A 19,917-nucleotide genomic window follows, 5' to 3' on the forward strand; every position below is an offset into this window, starting at 1 on the left:
GAAATATGTTTGGGGTATATTGGACATATGAAATTATTAAGTTTCCCTCAAGCTACTGTTCTCCTTTTGTTTTTTTTTAAATCTGTGGTGCTAGGGCTTTGTATGAATGCTCGGCAAGTGACCTACCACTGAGCTATATCCCCAGCCCAAATGTTCTTCTTTCTGTAAGAGTAGTAGGCAAACAATTTTTGGAAGATCTTGAGATTCATTTATTTAATTATTTCAGCAAAATATGAGTTTGGCTCTCTGGGTTATAATTTACCTGGTTGTTATTCAATTGTTATTTGCAGAGGGGTTGTTAGGAACAATCTGGAATACCTGGATGTAACCTAGCTCTGTCTTTATACTATGATCAGGTTAACTTCACTTAGCCTCAGTCTCTATGTGAAGTGATGGGAATCATGACTTCTGTATGGTTTAAATAGGACAATAAATGTAGTTCATTTTACAAAAGAATGTGGCATTGACAGCTAATAAAAATGATTAAATCATGAGAATATATTTTATCTTCAACTTAACATTCTATTATATACCTTAGAATTCTTTCCAATATTGCTTGGTATTCTGGTTGTCTGGGGAGGTAGTGATTTGTCTACACAATTGTGGAAAATGATTTTTTTCCTATATCATGAAACTAAGAGAAAATTTATTGTTACATTTTAAATTTGAGAATCTCAATACACGTTTGTTTAGTTAATTTGGTACATATGTTAATAAGACTTAGAATCAATGTGAACCTTATGGAATTTGCACAGAATAAATATGCTCTTGAACTCTGAGTACTTAATTCATTGCTTTTGAAAAAAATACAATTTAAATTAATTTAATTGGTCAATAGTCTTTTGTCAGAATATTTTGTGCATAATAACGGACAATAATCTGTTGGTTCAGAAAGAAAAGTTTGCATTTTACTATCAGATAAATTACGTTTTTTTGAATGTAGTGTGATAGTATCTATCATTTCTGCCTGAATCTGTAGATTTCTCCACCTCCGGCCCCCCACCCCCACCCCTTTCCTGTTGTTTGTATTGGTACTTGGGGATTGAATACAGAAAACCTTAATGGTAACTGAGCTATATCTCTAGCCCTTTTTAAGATAGGGTCTCACTATGTTGCCCAGCCTGCCTGGAACTTGTAATCTGTTGCCTTTGGAGTTGCTGAGATTTACAGGCTATTTACAGAATTTACATAAATTTACAGATTTATGTGCCACCACATCCAGCTAGAAATTGTACATTTTTATTTACCTGTTTCTTTTTGGTACTACCTTTTCTCATCCATAAGCTTATCTCTCTTCTCCTCCCTCCTCCCCTCCTCTCCTCTCCTCATGGGTGCTAGACAAATACTCTGTGTAACCACAGAGTTACACCCTCAGTCCAAAGATTTTTTGTTTGTTTGCTTAATTTTAGTTGTCTTTAAACTTTCTTGTGCTGCAGTGGGCTCTGTCATTGACTGTGGTTTGGGGGATCATGTAGGTAATGCTGCCCCCCTCTCCCACTCCAGCACTCTGGGAGGTGACAGATTTCTTTTAATGGGATCCTGTTCTGCCCATTCATACTCTGCCTTCACTACAGTTGTGGTGTTTACACTGTGTCAGCTTTTATTAAGATGAATTATGATCATTTCCATACAGCTGGGTGGCAGTTGTGGGAGTTTACATTATCAAAGCAAAACTCAGACTTACTCAGCCAATTTAGATGTCAATAAAACATTTGTTACTTATTTTCAGTTTTATCATTGGTTGTAATTTATACTTAGATTTGAAAATGTTACCATGTGTGACTGAGTTTATTTTAATTAAGTGTATAATTAGGCTAATGAACCTTGTAAAAATGTAGTGGTGCAATCCTTAATATAATCTAAGCAGTTAAATTTCTAATTATGCATCCAAAATCATGTACAAAGATGCAGCATTTCAATGGCTTGCTTTCTGTGACTGTAGTTTTACTTTGACTTTTTAAAGAGAATTGTTCAAGAACTGTGAGGAAAGACTTGAAAGAAATGTCTACACAATTGCTTATTTTTGTTTGTTTGTTTAGGAAAAATATTTGGAATGGAAAAAGATGTAGGAAACAGTAGAAGAGGAGGAATGTTTGAGACTAACCAGAAAAAAAATCCATTTGCTTGAAAAGCATATAAACTGAATAGGGTTTACATTGGATTTATAGGGGAAGTGTGGTAGGATTTTTTTTTTAACCTATCTCTAAGCTCTATGGTTATTTCTTCATGAAAGTGACCAGTGCATTAATAAATTAATAAATTAATAAAGTGCATTAATAAATACATCAATTTTTTCTTTCTTTCTCTCTTTTTTTTTTTTTTTTTTTGGTGCTAGGGAATGCCCTGGGGCACTTAACCACTGAGCCACATCCTAGCTCTTTTTATTTTTTTGTTTTGAGACAAGGTCTCCCTAAGTCCCTGAAACTGGCTTTGAACTTTCAATCCTCCTGCCTCAGCCTTCTGAGCTGTATAGGCATTCGCCGCATGCCCAGTCCTTTTTACTTTTTATACAGTAGTCTCTTCTTTTGATGGAACATGGTTGCCCCCACAAGGAACTCTGGCACTACCTGCCAGTAGCAAAAACAATTCTCTCTACCACTGCCCAGACATGCCCAAAGGTTAGGAACCTGGCTGACTTCAGGGACTCTCTATGATAAAAGTGTTGTGGGAGCTGCTGTATCACAGATGGTAAATATCCACTGGGTTGATTTTGCAGAATACATACCTAAAATTTGCTTTTAATGTTCCTTTGATATAGCTTTAAGTTTAAAGTGATAGGTAGAGAAGTAGAAATATTATATGCTTGCCCCTACACATTTTATGGGAAGCTGAATGTGTGTTATTGCTACTTCCATTTGATTTCCCCTTAGAAGTTCTTTTCCTTCTCAGTCTGGCTGTTATCAGTTCAATTTTCTTGTGAGTTTTTTTTTTTTTTTATCATCATTCATTTCTATTCCTTTTGTAATCATTTTCACCTACTGGAGCAAATCAGATAATTTTGTAGATCGTACCACTTTACTTTTTAAATTAATTCATTCTTTTTGAGAGAATGATTCTAATAGTGTGGTCAAGTACTTAGAAATCAGCAGGCTACTAACTTCACCTTAATTCAGTCTGTTCCTTGATTCTCTGATCATTTGCTGTGTCACTCAGGGTGAAGTTCTTTGTCCTGTGCCCCCTCCCCCCTCCATCATGTCTATGAACCCCAGTGATGAGTAAAAGGATTCTGAGTTATTTGCATCTGTTAACGTAATGTTAGATTCTAAAGTCTTGGTTAATAAATTTCCATTATATTTCTTGGAAATGTGCTACTGTATTTATTTATGATTTTTAGCACTTTTATTGTATATTTGGATTACTGATGGATTTGGCCATATAAGAGAACCTATTCAGAAAGACAGTCATTATATAAACAAAACATGGCATGCTTTTTTACTAAAAGGAAAACAATATCTAGATAAACACAAACCATTGACCTATTTATTTTTAAAGAACATTGATAACACTTGTAGAAATAAAATACAAATTTCTGAGTTTCCTGGTTTTATTTATTTAGTTTGTTATTTAGGGATTTTTATCTTGCCATGTTTTCCATGCTGGCCTGGGATGCCTGGGTGCAAGTAAGTCTCCTATTTAACCCTCCCATGTACCTGGGACTGAGGACGTGCACCAGGCATTTACACTCTTTTAAAGTGTTATAAATACTGAAAGGATCTATTGAATATAAATTCACAAATTTTGGGAAATTAGTAGTTAACTACTAAACAAGTGTCATTAAATACAGTCAAAGTATGTTTCCCTAGAAATTTTCTGTGAGTTATTTTGGGTTACTCAAAATATTTTGGAGTACTTAAAAACATATTTATTAGTAGTCACTTTTGATCATAGAAATGGAAACATGTAAGAAAATTACTTATGATTTTTCTCAATTAAAACTAATCAACTGGAGTCAATCTTGGAGCAGTATATTTTTATTTCAGGGACTGTATTCCTGCACTTTAAAAAGGTGTTCTAAGTCTGTAGAGGTAGGTGGTTTTTAGCAACAGGTGTGCTGCATCACATGTGTGGCTATGTTATGATTACCTATGGAGAGTTGAGGCCTCTTTACCTTTAAGATGTTCTTTTCATGTCTGCTTTGAAAGTCAAGTGGCCAAGTGAGTTTTTCATATTCCAGTGGTATCAGTATCTGATTTAATTTGATTTCTCACATAGATCTTTTCCATTCATCGTATTATAGATATATATTATTAATTTCTTTGATTCCTCTGTAAGAACACTGCAATTGAAGATAGAAACAAGTTAAATAATAGGGATGAGTAGATTGTGGTATGATGATATTTTAATATCTTAATTTTGGTGTCCTATGGTGTGGAATCTCTCTTTTCCTAATATGGACTGAGACAGTTAAGTTGCTCATGCAGGTAAATATTGTACTTTATTCTTACATTGAGTTGTGATAATTTTTACAGTTATAAATCCAATGTAGTAGAAGGTAACTAAAATCACCTACATGATTTATTTACTTATTTTTACTAGTCATTAATATTTTTAGATTCTAACACAAATAAATGCTAATCCTTCATTGATGAATTACAAAAGAGAATTTCAGTATTACCTCTTTTTAATATTCTTGTACATTGGTAGAATTGATCTTAGTATAATGGCTCTTTATTATCTTTAATGATAAGCATTAGAATGAACTTGATGATTTTATAAATACTCATGAAAAAAAAGGTTAAACTACAGAATAACAAGTGAAATGAGACTTTTGCTTCAATTGCTTTCCATTCTGTGGCGTCTGTAGTATAAAGGAAAACAGCACTGAATCTGAATTCTGGTCACTAGCATTCTATTTTACAAAAAGCTTGTTAGAAATATGAGACTTGTTTGCCTCCGCAAAACTCAATCATCCATTCATTCAGTTGTCATTTATCAGACCTTACTACCAGCTAAGTGCTTGAGTGCATATTACTAAATCCCATCTCCTTGATCTTCTAGGAGCTTGCAATGCAATAGTAGAGATAACTTGTATATACAGGAGAATGAGATAAAGAGCCATAGGAAAGATATGCCTACTGCTTAAGTATAGAAGAAGGAGGTATCTATTTGGGTATATTTCTAGTGGGAAGCCTATACGTAATCCTGCAAATTGTTATTCTGTTGATAAATATATAGAAATTACTGGAAATTATGACGTCTTTAACTTCAAAATATATGGGTTCTGAATTCTAATATCTGAGCATTTTTTTGCTCCTCAATGAGGATTATGAAAGAAAGTGCAAACTTAGAAAGTTTCAAAAATAATTTCACCTAAAAATTCATATTTAATCATGATACAGAATTTATGCCAATTACCAAGTAAAAAATAGCAATCACACTAGGTTAAAATTCTTGTTGCTTCTGCATCTTAGGCATTTATTGTTTGTTCTGAGATATATTGAGTGTCCTGTAATTTAAGAAGTTAGTTGCCCCAGAGCAAGCATATTAATAATTTTTTTTTCCATCTGCATCTTGGAAAGTTCATTCAAACTTCTCTTTTAATCTGAAGTTTTAGTACACATATGAGAACATCAAATAGTGACTGACATTATTTGAAACTCTTGCTGACTTTTTTCTGTTTCTCTTTAAATGGAAATATTAGCAACAAATTACTTCCTTTACTGGGTAGTCCTAGCCAGGTCTGGTACTCACAATCTTAGATTCTATTAAATTCAAGTGACATGCATGGAGAATCTATTATTTCTAAAGTCTTTCCTATTACCTTCTGAAACCTTTAGTGCCATGAGGTTAGCTGTTCCTGGTTAACTTTTCTTTAACAGAAAGGCAGAGGTTGCCATCAGCAGTGTACCTGCTGGTTTAAAACAGAAAATTACAAAAGCCATGCACAAATGTGGGCTCATCCAGCTCCACATTGTGGTACCCTCCGACCCATTAGGCAAGCTGTGTTTGAAGCAGTTTTCAACATACACTATAAAGATTTTACTGTATGAAGCTTGTTTCAGAAATATAAGCCAGCAAACGATTTCTTATATTTATTGAAATGGTGCATTTCTACACATCATTTAGACAGTTTTGATTTTTGTCTTTGTATTAATCATAACTTAGTGCACCCCTTTATAAGGGAGTCTTTCTAAACACGATATCAGCATTAAAGTAATATGACATTGTGCATGGTGGAAATATTCCATGTGTAATAATTTGCATCCTTAATGTTCCAGAACCCTGGGTTTATTAGTAAAACGATTGGAGAAAGGTGGTAAAGCTGAACAAGAAAACCTTTTTCATGAGAATGATTGCATTGTCAGGATTAATGATGGTGATCTGCGGAATAGAAGATTTGAACAGTAAGTGTGTGGTGGCTGCACTGTGGTCCTTTTCTGCTTTAGGCATGATGGAGTATAGTCAGTTGAAAAGCTCCAAACATGTCTGCAATCTCTGTGTACTGTACCTGTTTTCTGCCACCATCTAACTTTTAACAATTTAACCAAACTCGAGGTAATTAACACCATTAGACTGTATTTCAGAATGACCTCTGACCAATAGAGCTGGTCTTGGAATAATCTGAGCCCAGTTTAGGTTATACAGTGATGCAGTTCTGTTGCTTCTTCACATTTTGAGAAACTGAGCAATGTGCTTATCCTTTAATTCACATTTTCAATTGTTGTACATAATGTGCCTTACTATAAAAACAAACAAACAAACAGAAAAAGACCACAATATTGTGTCTTCAATTTCCTTTTTCCTGACTGAGGACCTTATTCAATTAAAAACAAAAAGTTGGCCAGTTCCTGTTAAAGGGGCATGTGTGAGCAGAATAATAGTGAAGAAGAACCATGGCTTTGAACATTTTAGGCAAGGACTCTATCGCTGAGCTATACATCCCTCCACTTTTTTGGAGGGTGGTGGTGGTTGTGGTGGTGGTAATTCTTGTTCTTGAGATTTTCTTGCATAAACAATCTTGAATTAATTTTGCTGATAACTGATAATTTCTATGGTTTCCCAAGTTTATTTCTAAATTTATTTCTCTGAAAACTCAAAGGGCTCCTTTATTAGGGAAATATTTAATAAATTTTACAATTTGTATAGATTGTCTCCTAGGGAAAAGGCTGCATTTGATTTCTATTAATATTAAAATTAGAATGTCCCTGTTGTTCTTAAAACTGTTGTTTAATAATTTACAGTTGAGAGAATACTATTGTATTTTGTCCATGATCATAGATAATTTTGCCATTTTTATTTAGAGAATGACAAATTTATATTTGGAGACATAGCTCTGCTTACATCAGAGCTTGCAAACTTGGTTAATAAATGGATTATCAGAATTTTGCTTTTCAGTTTCAACACTCTGTCAGTTCTTATTGCTTAATTAGTATACTTAATTAAGCTCATAATATCTTCTAGTCTGCTGGTCTTAATTTGCTAATCTTCCATTCTTTCTCAAACCCAGAGCACAACATATGTTTCGCCAAGCCATGCGTACACCCATCATTTGGTTCCATGTGGTTCCTGCAGCAAATAAAGAGCAGTATGAACAACTTTCCCAAAGTGAGAAGAACAATTACTATTCAAGCCGCTTCAGTCCCGACAGCCAGTATATTGATAACAGGAGTGTGAACAGTGCTGGGCCTCATGCACTGCAGAGAGCACCCAGACTGAGCCACCCACCTGAGCAGATAGAAGCTCACCCACGACTACCTCATAGTGCACACCCCTCCGCAAAACCACCGTCAGCCCCAGCTCCGGCCCCACAGAATGTATTTAGTTCAAGTGCAAGCAGTGGTTATAACACCAAAAAAGTAGGCAAGAGGCTCAATATCCAGCTGAAGAAAGGTACGAGCTATCTTATTTTTCTTTGAAATTGCTTTTAAAAGTCAACTGACTAATCCAAATATCTTGAGTTGATTGTTTATTTTGTAGAACCCAAGGCCTTGTACATGCTGGGAAAATGTTATAATAAGGAGCTACATCCCCAGTCTAGCACCTTGAATTTGAACCTAGTACAATGTGAAAGAACTGATATACAAAGATTAAAAACAAAACAAAGACCTTGTTTTTCTAATGAATTAAAAGCTGTATTTTTATGCTTTTCATATTCATTTGCTATGTAGAAATTAAAAATGAAAATTTTAAAAATTAAGACTTCATGATATAACTTTATGAAAAGAAAGTATCAGGTACTGTTGCAGTAAAATTTTTGATAATGAGTGGAAAATGTTTCAGGGCATGACCTACCAAACAAAATCAAAGTGAGAATTTGATTGTTTTGGCAAATATGGCCCTCAAAGAGGCCTCTAGAGGTTGTCTACCTCAGTTCCAGATGGGGAATGACTGGTTTGTGGCTGTTAGTTGTTTGTGGTAGGTTGCCAAGAAGTCAGGTCTTGTCTCCTTGTCTCTTACTTTTCCAGAATACTACACTGCTTTCCCTCTCTTCCCCTTCCTTCCCTTCTTCCTTCCTTCCTTCTTGGGAATTAAACTCAGGCTCTTGCATGCTAGGTAAGTGATCAACCACTGAACTATATCCCCAATCCTTTTTTTGATTCAGAATCTCTCAGTTGCCCAACTTGTTTGGAGCTTGTAGTCCTGTGCCACAAAGCCCACTCATTGCTTCTCTTTCCTAAGGTGAAAGGTATTACTAATTGTTTGTACACTGTCATTTAAGTGTCCCTATTCCATAGATGGTGGATCCATGTATATAGGGAATGTGCTGTTCCAGTTTGCTGCCTCTACAGCTCAGAGCAGTCTGCTGGAATCCACTTTCTGGTTTTCAACTGGTAAACAGAGCACTGAGATATACTTTGGCTGTTCATGCTCCATTATATCAGAAGATTTTGATATATTTTTAAAGCATGTCTTTTGAAATAGTGTCATTATAAAAAATATTTTTATGAGCTCACCCAACTCCTGAACTTTGATGGAAATTAATCCATAGAGTAATTTCCTCATGTCACATGGCTGTTGGCAGAAGATTCCTATTCGAATGTTTTCCATATCCTGATATTCAGATAATCTTCTTTCTATTTGGGGTAGCATTTACAAGGTTTTAAGCTCTGCAACTGCTATTTCCTTTCTAAGTCATATTCTTTCTTTGAACTTTTTGTGAACCACAAGTTCCTTATTTCTGGTTACTGATTTTCAAGCTCCAAATACTTGGTTGACATGATCAGGAGTTGACAGCTTGCCTGCACCACTTGCAAATACAGAGCCTATCAGCAGAAACCCTCTCTAACTGTTAATTCCCAAATGATAGAAATATCAGATCCTCTTTCCTCATTTTTTCTCTACTTAAATCACAGGCACTAGTTTTTAACCAAGAACTTATCAAGAACTACAAATAGAGTTGTATAAAAATAAAAGTCTACCTGAAATCTCTCCACAAAGGTAGAGTATCTTAGTTGGCCATTGCCATAAAGGTATTAGTTTAATAAATATGGTTTTTCTTTTAGATTGATGGAGGAATATTCATTTAGTAAATTATAGTTTTCCAACAATCAGTAGGCTTAACGAATTGTGGTTATAATATGCACTTTATTAATGAAGTGAAATTTTATTTGCTAGTAAGAGAACTATTTGGCCGAATACAGGAATTAGTAGTTTTATTTTAATAGTGTTTAGAAAGATATGATTGCATCTACACAAGCTAATTTAGAAATGGTATGCTTAATCAATATGAGAAAAATTGAAGTGGTGGTTTACTTTTAAATATTTTTCTGACCTTGAGTAATCTAAATGATATAGAGCCTCATAGATGTATCCTGATTTTAATTTACTGTGAGAACGTATAATAAAAAGTGCATACTACCCGTGCAACTGCTAATTCTTAAAATATTCTACATAAACGTAAGTTATGTTTACCATACATAAATAGGAAGAAGAATACTGATTGCCTTTGATTAGGACTAAATAAAGACAATTTAATAATAGTGATTTTTATGAGAATTTAACAAGATTTTATTGTAGTTAATAATGTTTTTATCAGTTATTGTTACAGTTAACATTTTAAACATTTTAAGGAAGTATATTAATATATACATAGTACATGTTAGTTTGAAACTTTAATATCAGTTCAATGTGAATTAGTATGCTTCATGTGGCAGCGATTATTTAAAAACTGATATTCTTAGTTCTACAAAGAGGAGCCTTCAGGATGATGCCTCTTTGGCATAATTTTGGAACTATGTCATTTAACATGACAAAATATAATAGCCCCAATGTACTTGCTTCCATAATTATGATTTCTTAATATTTATTGCCATTTGGCATTCTCAAATACCCTGCTCTTTTGGAGAAATTAGCTTTTTAATAAAGTCAAAGGAGAAGGTCAGTAATCTGTTTCAGTCAGTTCAAAATGTTTTGTTGGCTTTGCTAAATGAAAATTGATATCTATTTATCTTTCTTTTAAAGTTCATTGTGTGAACTTTTAGCTTACAGATTTAGGGGTTATTGCTGATATTTTAATAGTATTGAGGTTCATATAACAGTCAGTCTTTGTAGTTCATACAAATTAATATTATAAAAGGAGAATAATTTAGAATTCTTTCTTAATAAATGTTATTGCATGTCATTAAGAGTTCTGTGAAAGCACAGGGACATATGGAAATGTCCCAACAGAATAATTAGGAAAATTTCTTATAGACAATATGCCATTCAAATCTTCTGCACTGAAGACTTAAAACATTAACTGTCTAGGCACGTTAATGTGGTTTCAGACTAGAAGTAAATGAATATTTTGTTTTAACTACAGAATATTTATGGTGGGTATTGTTACTGGTATAATCAAGTATTTATTTCTGCTTTCTTTCTTCTTTAATTCACATTTCTATTTGCTCATCGTTATAACATCTAATGTTATACTTTTTATTATAATTTTGTACTGAATCCTGCATTAAATTAATGTACTCTAGATTTTTTAAGTTTATAGAGCACTATACTCTCATAATGAGCAAGTATCTTCTCTAATATTATGAAAATGAAACTAATATCCTACGAATTAAGGTTTTAAAAATGTTTAGCTATTACTCATTATTTTTGTTATATAAAAAATTTTATTATAATAAATTCTGATTGATTAGAAGTTTGTCATTATGTTCGAGGGTTTTTTCCTTGCCACATTTTGGCTTATTGCATGGTCATTCTCATGACATACAGCGCTTTTAGACCCTGTATGGAACTTATATAGATCGTTTGTCAAGAAATCTGCTAAAGAAGTGAGAATTATAGAAATCAAGAAACTAAATTATAAATGCCTCATTAATTTTAGTACCTTTCAGCATTATAGGGTGAACTTTAGATTTGGTGGCCATGGTCTGAGGTGAATCATTCAGTGAATAATTTGCCTTTGGTGGCCGGGGGTGGGGGAGCAGGGAATATAAGTGGTAACTATGTAATCTTTTGTTAAGTTCTCTTCCAATTAATTGACAAAAGTAATGCAGTTCATTCGCTTAGTAAATAGCTGTTATTGTGGTTGTTCTTGTAGTTTGGGGAGAATCTCTTACATGTATCTAGAAATATTTCTCATTTCATTATTCTCATCTCACTGAACATTTTCTTTTTCTCCTTTGCTTCTACCTTTTACTTTTCAAAACTGGATATCATTCTTGCACAATAATATTAGATTATTTAGCTACCATGGGTTTTCACAAAAGTTTTTTTCTTTGTTCTCGTAAAGCAATTTAATTTATTTGATACTTAAAGACTTAAGATGGACTTGAAAACTTTCAGCAAGCATATTTGTGTGCTAAAACCTTCCTCTGTTTTTGAGAAGATTGCCATTTCTTTTTAGATGAGTGATTTTCGATAGGTAAACCATTTAAATCTTAATGTCAGTTAACGTGAAAAAAATATAATAGTAGTCTACCTCGAAAAATTATTACACCTTTTTAAGTATTAGAGAAAATGTTGGGCATTGTGAAAATTACAAATCTTTAAGTTGAGGTAGAGAATAACAAACTCCTTATGTAAATATGTATACATGAGTGTGTACACGTGTAACATTCAAGATACTTCATTTCAGTTTAAAAATTTTCTTTCATGTTTAGGTACCGAAGGTTTGGGATTCAGCATCACTTCACGAGATGTCACAATAGGTGGCTCAGCTCCAATTTATGTGAAAAACATCCTCCCCCGAGGTGCTGCCATTCAAGATGGTAGATTGAAGGCAGGAGATAGACTCATAGAGGTGAGTGACTTTTCTAGGTACTGTGTTCCATCATTCCTGAAAAGTTATGTTTTCAAGAGTCAACTTGTAAAGTATTTTCATAAAATGGATATTATGTATTTGTGCAGAAGTGTGCATCCCCAAACCATGTATTTCTGTTCTACCTCAGGTTTTCCCACTTTATCTAACAGAGTTATACATACATTTTGTTTATGAAATAAAGTGATATCTTATTATGTATAAGTACCATATCTATAAGTTTGTATTTCTAGAGGGCTTTATAGTTCTGTCTGGCATGGCTATGCTTTTTTAAAAAAAATCTACTTTTTAATCAGAGCAGAGATAAATAAATAAAATCAGTGTGTCTTGAAGAAAGGAACAAGTTTGAAATGCAGTGTGGAGAATGAAGTGAGATGCAAAAGTCCAATAATAAAACAGTTTCTGAAAATTTTCTTCCTGTACTTCATGTTTTTTTGGTTCATTGGTATTTGAAGCCATCCTAGAAATATATACATGTATATAATTTCTGTCTGTGGAAATATTTGTTCCTGTAGGGATAAAAGGGAGAGACAAATGGAGAAACAGGATATTTTATTGGCTGTTTTTCCTAGTGTTTTCTGTAGAAAACATATGCTAAAGTTCTTTCTTTCGTGTGTGTGTGTGTGTGTGTGTGTGTGTGTGTGTGTTGCTGGAGATGTAATCTGGGGCCAGGCAAGAGCACTACCACTGAGCTGCACCCCAGCTTCTGTGCTTCTCCTTCTCCTTCCTCTTCCCTCTTGCAATCTTGCTCCTTGTCTTTCTTAGTAATCACTTTATTTTTAAGTCTCTTTTTTTCATAATTTCTTCACTTTTACAACATTACAAAAGCTTTTGCTTGTCTTTTTGAGCAATTGGAATGGCCTGGAAGCTGTATATATTCTGAGTTGGACTTGATTTTCTATAGCTGTCAGCTTTGCCTTAAATCTGAAACTTTACATTTGCATGTTTCCCACCCCACTGGTGTGAAATCGGATATCTAATAGTTGCATTCATATAATGGTGAAAATTTGGCAGACTCAGTTTTTTTCTGAGTATCTGAATATTTGGAATCTTACAAAGAAAAAAATATTAATGGATTCATTTTTTTCTCTTTTATCTAGATTTTTTTTCAGTTTTCTTTGAACCTATTATCACCTGTTTCCTGCAATTCCTTAAAATTAGTCCTGTTGAGCTGTAGACAAAGGTTTTAGTAGCAAGGGCCAAGTTTCAAAACATATTTTAACCACAGGAAAAATTTGATATTAAAATTTAAGTAATATACTTATTTTCCATGAATAACATTATTTCTGTCCAAAATAAATAATATGAAAGTATTTTGAAAGAAACTTATGTTCTTATTTTGTCAAGTATAAAGTGCTTTCTAAAACTGATGTTATACTTCTTGTGAGATAAATCAGTGAGATTCCAGGAGAATGGGTTATTCCAATTCACTTTTTCCTACTAGAATTTTCTTATAACATGGAAACAATTGAGAAGAAATATTGCTTTCATTTCAAAATTATCATTATCTTGTAGTGATTCTTCTGTAATGTTTGATGTTTTACATTTTAAGCATAATTTTTTTCTTCATTATTACTTTCCTGAAACTTAAAATATTTATGCCAAATTATTTTCTATTTTCTATTTTTTCTGCTTCTTATCAGAGTAATACTGTTTTATTTTAATACGAGAAAAACAGTGATACACAAGACCATTAAAATATCAGTTCAAAGTCAAGATTTGTATTGACTTGGCATTTTAGATGTTTTCGTTTATTACTTGTTGCTTGTTAATTCCTAGTGCTTGTAGCTTTTGTTTTATTGATGTGCACTGAAAGATTTATTACTTCCTAGCATTCTTCTAGATATCTGGCCTAGGGTTTTTTTTTTTGTTTTTTTTTAATCATATAAGCTTAGTGATAACCAGGTCATGGCAGAATTTAGCATGAAATAAGTTATATTTTATACCAAATATGGTCAATTCTAAAACATGTGTCTTCTGTTAACAATCTGTACAGGATTGCAACTGAAAATTTTTTATTTGTTTTTAGGTAAATGGAGTAGATTTAGCAGGCAAATCCCAAGAGGAAGTTGTTTCCCTGTTAAGAAGCACCAAGATGGAAGGGACTGTGAGCCTTCTGGTCTTTCGCCAGGAAGACGCCTTTCACCCAAGGGAACTGGTGTGTAAATTTAGAGCACATGAAAGATTTCTGATGTACATGAGCCAGGGATCTGGGTTAGCTACCTGATGGTGAATGTTTATGGAGACAGTTTCTAAGGAATTTCTTTATTTTATATTTCTTTCTATCCCTAACTTAATATAAGCATTTTTTTTGTCTTCCCTACTCTGACTTGGAAATGGATATCCACAATAATGAACATTAGGATATTTAAAAACAGATTGTAGGGGTATTTTCCAGGACATCAAATATTTATCATTATTCACTTTCAGATGAACCAGTTGAATAAAGACATCAGTGATCTCATAACTGTCACTCCAAAGGCTGTCATCAAAAGCTTGCCATCTTCTCCCCGGCACATGACAAAATTTCATATTTTCTTAGTAGCTTAGCCAAATGTAGATGGTCACATATGAAAAGGAGTTTCTTGAAAAAAATTACTGAAAATAAGAAGACCTAACTGTCAATAAGTCTCAGGGTTATTAATGACCAAAAAGATCACATTGTTTGGAATGACATAAATGAAATAAAAAGTCATTTGTTTGGAACAAATCTACTTTACTTTCACTACTTACATCAATAAGTTCAATTATTAGAAACATTTACATGGCATTGGTGTGAATGAAATACATATATTAAATATACATTGTTCTGAATGTTTTTTCTTCAGAAAGTACAATGTTTCAATTACATATAAAAATGACATGATTGGAGAAATTGCCTTTTCTTTTTTATGTGGTGAGAAAATTGCTTTATTTCAAACATAAGTGGTATTTAAAATGTTTCAAAACAGTTTGTACCTGGTTAGAATATTTGACATCTTTTTGAGCTAGCCTGTTATTTCATCTAAAGGTAAATTACTGTGTATAAATTTGGCAAGGTTTTAAGGTACAGTTCCCAAATTGATCATATAGACCTAATTCTCTTAGGTTATAACTCATGTATGGATGCATCATTGTTGACAAAATTTTTCTTTGCTTATCAATAAGTATTTTTGTTTTCCATATGAATTACATATATTCATATAAATAGTTATTTAAAATAGAGTTTCTTTTCAGTCATTAATTTTGCATCCCTTGGTCCTAACACTCTCTGTGATTTTGTGGAAATTTCATATGGTGATAGGGGTTGAAAAGTGAACACTTTTGTTTTAGGATGATTTTGAATAAATTATGAAAGCTTCTTTATATTTAAAAATGTTTAATGCATTATTCCTCAATTTAAATTCAGTTTTCCATGTTCCCCCCACTGTTATCCAATTTTGTGCTTAAAATGCCACCTGATCCTAAATCTGGAGATGTCTCTATTAAATTGTAAATGAGCACTTACCAAAACAACAACTAAGCTTTCCATGTGATTTGATGAAGCTTTAATTCTTCCTGGGTGTATCCAAGCCATGATAGTTAGCATCATTAGACTGCCAAAGCTTCCACACTGCTCTTCAGCAGCCTTCTCAGAGTGAGTGCCAACGTATAGACAGCCCAAGGTTATTCAGGTTCTTCTGGTCCAATTTTGATCTCTCAGGCTTCTGTTTTTCCCGTCTGCTGCCTCTTGTTGTTTTTTTTCCCCCCTTGGTTATTTAATTTATTGCTTGTGAGCTTTTCATTAAGGAACGAGCCAGTAGGCCGTCAGTCAGTCCATTATGTATGTTGCAGCTGCCTTTCACGATTTAAAAGAATAAAATTCTGAAAACTTAAGTTAAAGGGTGGGTGGGTGCACTTAATGCTGATCTTTGAATCCAATTAGTGTAACTCTTTTCCTCTGTTGAGGATTTCTGTGTTTCACTTCTGCAAGTCTTAGTCTGAATACTTTTATTAGTTTGTGCCCTTAAAAAATAAATAAATTTAAAAAATCACCCCAAGAACCAACCTTGTAAGTACTCTATATTAGATGAAAAGAATAGTGTGTTTATTCCCTGTGTAACATTTTAAAGTATGAAGTTGTGGTTCAGACTGTGGTTCAGACTGATTTATCTGTCTAGTTATGGAATGATCCAATACCTTAAAACCTAGATTTGGTTGAAAAAATTAAGAAGCAAAATTAGAAACGGTGCCATGATTAGGAAGGAACTTTGAGATTTGTTTTCCTGCCAGTAATACATTTATGATGTTCTAAGAATGACCAAGTAAAAGTTTTATTTAGAAAAGTTTCTAAAAACTCCCACACAAACACCACACACATCAGTGAAAGTTTGGGAGACAGAGAAATCCATCAACCATAATATAATCACCCTTCATCTAGTTGGTAGATTTTGAGAACCAGCAAAATATCCATTAAAATAAAACTTTGTGTCCCTGTGTGTTGAAGATGGCTTTGGTCAGTCTGTATTTATATTTTTCTTCGATTCTTCTAGAATGCAGAGCCAAGCCAGATGCAGATTCCAAAAGAAACGGTAAGAGCTTTATCTTTTGTAGGATGCAGAGACGTTGGAAAGATAAACGGAACTAACTTCTTACTAATTAAACATGAAGTAACTTGTCCTGCCTTTTTTCCCAAAGTGGTCTTATTTTTAAATGATTCATGGTTACTACCCCATATAGAGGATACTTTAGATTATTTTTGGTCAGATAGGAATAGAAAAGAGAGATTATTTTCCTATTACTCATTAAGACTTGGTGAGGTTAGTAGTTGGATAGATATGCAATGTATTTCACTAGTTGTGAAATACTCTGTTGCTATCAAATGGAGAAAAAAAGGTAAAAAAGTTGAAAAAATAAGCTAGAATAAAGCAAAACTAAGTGAATAAAATAAAAATGTATTTTAAGGAGTAAAATTTGAAATGATATGTCAGCAATTGGGCTAAACACAGTTGTCATAATAACTATAAAGGGGGAAATTTCTCTTAATAAAATTCAAGTACTGGCAACTCAGATTAAAATGAAAATGTAGTTGTGTCATGTTTAGAAGATGGATCTGATTCAGGCTGGCAGGAAGCATTAGCACAGAAATGTTGGGATTTTCCTGTCAGTCTCTGCCATAATGTACATGGGGCAAATAGAGAGGGTGTATTATATTGACATATAATATTATTGTGTAGAAATTCTAACAATCAGGATCTTTTGTATATCAAACAACATAGCATAACCACATATCATTATCAAACTATTATATATATAAAATTTAACAAAACCATATCCACAGAGGGTAACCTTAATACATATCTTTCCAAAAGTTGTCATGTTAAGTAAGGCAAAAAAGTGAGACTTTATAAAGAATTTGAGTAATGTAATTAATAGGTTTGACATTTTGTATAAATTCATAAGCAAGGAACTTTGAACTAATAAACAAATGGAATGTTATTTTTGAATATTTAATTATTCTAAAAATGGATGACAATTCAACTTCAGAGTTAAATCACTAAAGCACATTGAGAATATTACACATTCTCAACACATAAATTTGGGTTGTAAAAGTAGTAGACTTACATTTTTGTTTGTGAAACAGATAGGTCAAAACCACAGTGGTAATTGCCTGTTGGGAATGTAGTCTAGGGATGAGGGGAAATTGAACAGATTGCTTATAAAGACTAAAGTGAAGTATGAGAATAATTTATATTATTTGAAAAGACAGAAATTGTGGCAGTGTATAATATAAAGCCAAGGATTTAAATCAGCTTTGTATCACTATAGGAATATACAAGTAGATCATTTCAAACAGATTGGCAATTATGAAAACAAACATGGTATGTATATGTATGTGCATGTATCTTAAAGATGGCATTTTATCTTTTAGTGGTAAAATATGTGTCACTTAGTGTTTATAACAGTTGGCCAGTCACTTTGTAAAATTAAATATTTTCTTTTTTGGTGCCGGAAATTGAACCCAGAGCCTTGTATCTGCTAAGCACGTGCTCTACCACTTAGCTGCACCTCCAGCTTGACGTTCACTTTAAAAAGTTAGATTTCTTCCTCTTGGTGTACATGAAAGTAAATCCCGGTTCCATATAAATTTTAACCTAAAAAAGTATTAGACTTTTTTTTGAAAGAAATTATATGAAAATTTCTTTGTGTAATGAATGCCTGTATGAGAATGATGAATTGACAGATTACACACACACACACACACACACACACACCATCTATAAGAGTTCTTAGTATTTTTTAATTTAACAATCGTGCAAAAAACATACCTATGCCAACCATTCATTTTTTCACTTTCAGCATATTATTCAATAAGTTACAGGAGCTATTCAGCACATTTTATGTAATAGGTCTTGTGTTAAAGATGATTTTGCCCAAATGCAGGCTTTTGTAAATATTTTGAACACATTTAAAGTAGGCTAGAGTAAGTTATGATGTGTAGTAGATTAGGTGTATTAATTGCATTTTTTGACCAATGATATTTTCAAATTAGAATGAGTTTATCAGGATGTGATTACATGTGTGTCAAGAGAAAAAGATCTATCTATGTATGTATATAGATTTGTGTGTGTGTGTGTGTGTGTGTGTATACACACACATACTTTTTTTGGTATATCAATAACTACATCCTAAAACAGTTGCAAGCTGAAGAGGTAAGTATTTTCATTGTGATCCTTGTGTGAAGTGCCATTCCTTTGTGGTTCTATCTTAGCAGCATAGAACTTTTTGGGAAATAGATTGACTTCCCACATAATCAACATATTTTAACTTCTAACATTCTAAGATAGGAAATAATGGTGTAACAAGTAATAATAGTCATGTTCTTTCCAAACATGTAATCAGTCCTCTTGAGGAAACTGATGGTTTGCCACAAACTTTTTGTTCACTAAAGGCAAAAAAGCAAGTTTACCTGTGATCCTTCCTTAAAATATGAGGACCACCAGGTCTGGTGACAAAGAATCCTGTAATCCCAATGAATCAGGAGTCTGAGGCAGGAGGATCACAAGTTCAAGGCCAGCCTTAGTAATTTAGGGAGATGCTCAGCAATTTAGACCCTGCCTGAAAATAACAAAATGAAAAGGGCTGGGAATGTAGTTCAATGGTAAGGTGCTTATGGGTTCAATCTCTGGTACCAAAAAGAAAAAGAGATTCAAGGGCCAGTTCAATCCACCAGCCTGTGTGTTCTTAATCGCACGTCAGAGCAACATATAGTTGTGATAAAGAAATAAGTAGGGTATATATATTTGTATCTGCCTTCTGATTGTAAATGGAAACCTCTTTTTTCCTAATAGAAGTTTTCCAAACTAAATCAAAAGCATAGTTTTAAATTCCAACAAAGATTTTTGCTTCTTAATTTATATGTCCTTTTATATTTGTGTTTCTCTTTAAACTCTGGCTATACAAAAACATTTTGAATTATAAAATATTTAATGTTTAAATAAATTGGTGGAGGCTGAATCTTTGCCTTTCTTTGTATCTTTTTCTGGCAAAAGTCTTTTTCATGAACTTAAAATATTGCCAATGCTTGACACATAGCGGAACTCAAGAAAAACTCCATGTTAAGACTTTACTCTTTTTATTGGTTTTCTTTTTTTTGGAGGCTAGGTTAGTGAAATCCTAAATTATACCCCTCCAACCTAGTGAGAGGGGCAAATATATCAATGATTTTACAACAAATCTGAGTCTTAATTCCCAATACTCATTCC

At 33.1% G+C, this 19,917-nt stretch overlaps 1 protein-coding gene across 26 annotated transcripts in view; it reads left to right on the forward strand.

Annotated features, from left to right (window-relative positions):
• The window catches only part of Pard3 (par-3 family cell polarity regulator), a 626,126-nt gene that overhangs the window by 357,295 nt on the left and 248,914 nt on the right, over positions 1–19,917 (forward strand). For 19 of the 26 annotated variants that reach the window (XM_048809090.1, XM_015483461.2, XM_015483455.2 and 16 more), the window contains 5 exons: positions 6,219–6,344; positions 7,448–7,830; positions 12,036–12,175; positions 14,223–14,351; positions 16,705–16,743. In XM_048809090.1, the coding sequence (XP_048665047.1) occupies positions 6,219–6,344; positions 7,448–7,830; positions 12,036–12,175; positions 14,223–14,351; positions 16,705–16,743 (817 nt within the window). The remainder of the gene's footprint in view (positions 1–6,218; positions 6,345–7,447; positions 7,831–12,035; positions 12,176–14,222; positions 14,352–16,704; positions 16,744–19,917) is intronic. The other 7 variants (XM_015483448.2, XM_048809086.1, XM_015483450.2 and 4 more) reach the window with 1 other exon arrangement.

Source organism: Marmota marmota, unplaced genomic scaffold (assembly GCF_001458135.2).
Source record: "Marmota marmota marmota unplaced genomic scaffold, marMar, whole genome shotgun sequence".
NCBI classification, from domain to species: Eukaryota; Metazoa; Chordata; class Mammalia; order Rodentia; family Sciuridae; genus Marmota; species Marmota marmota.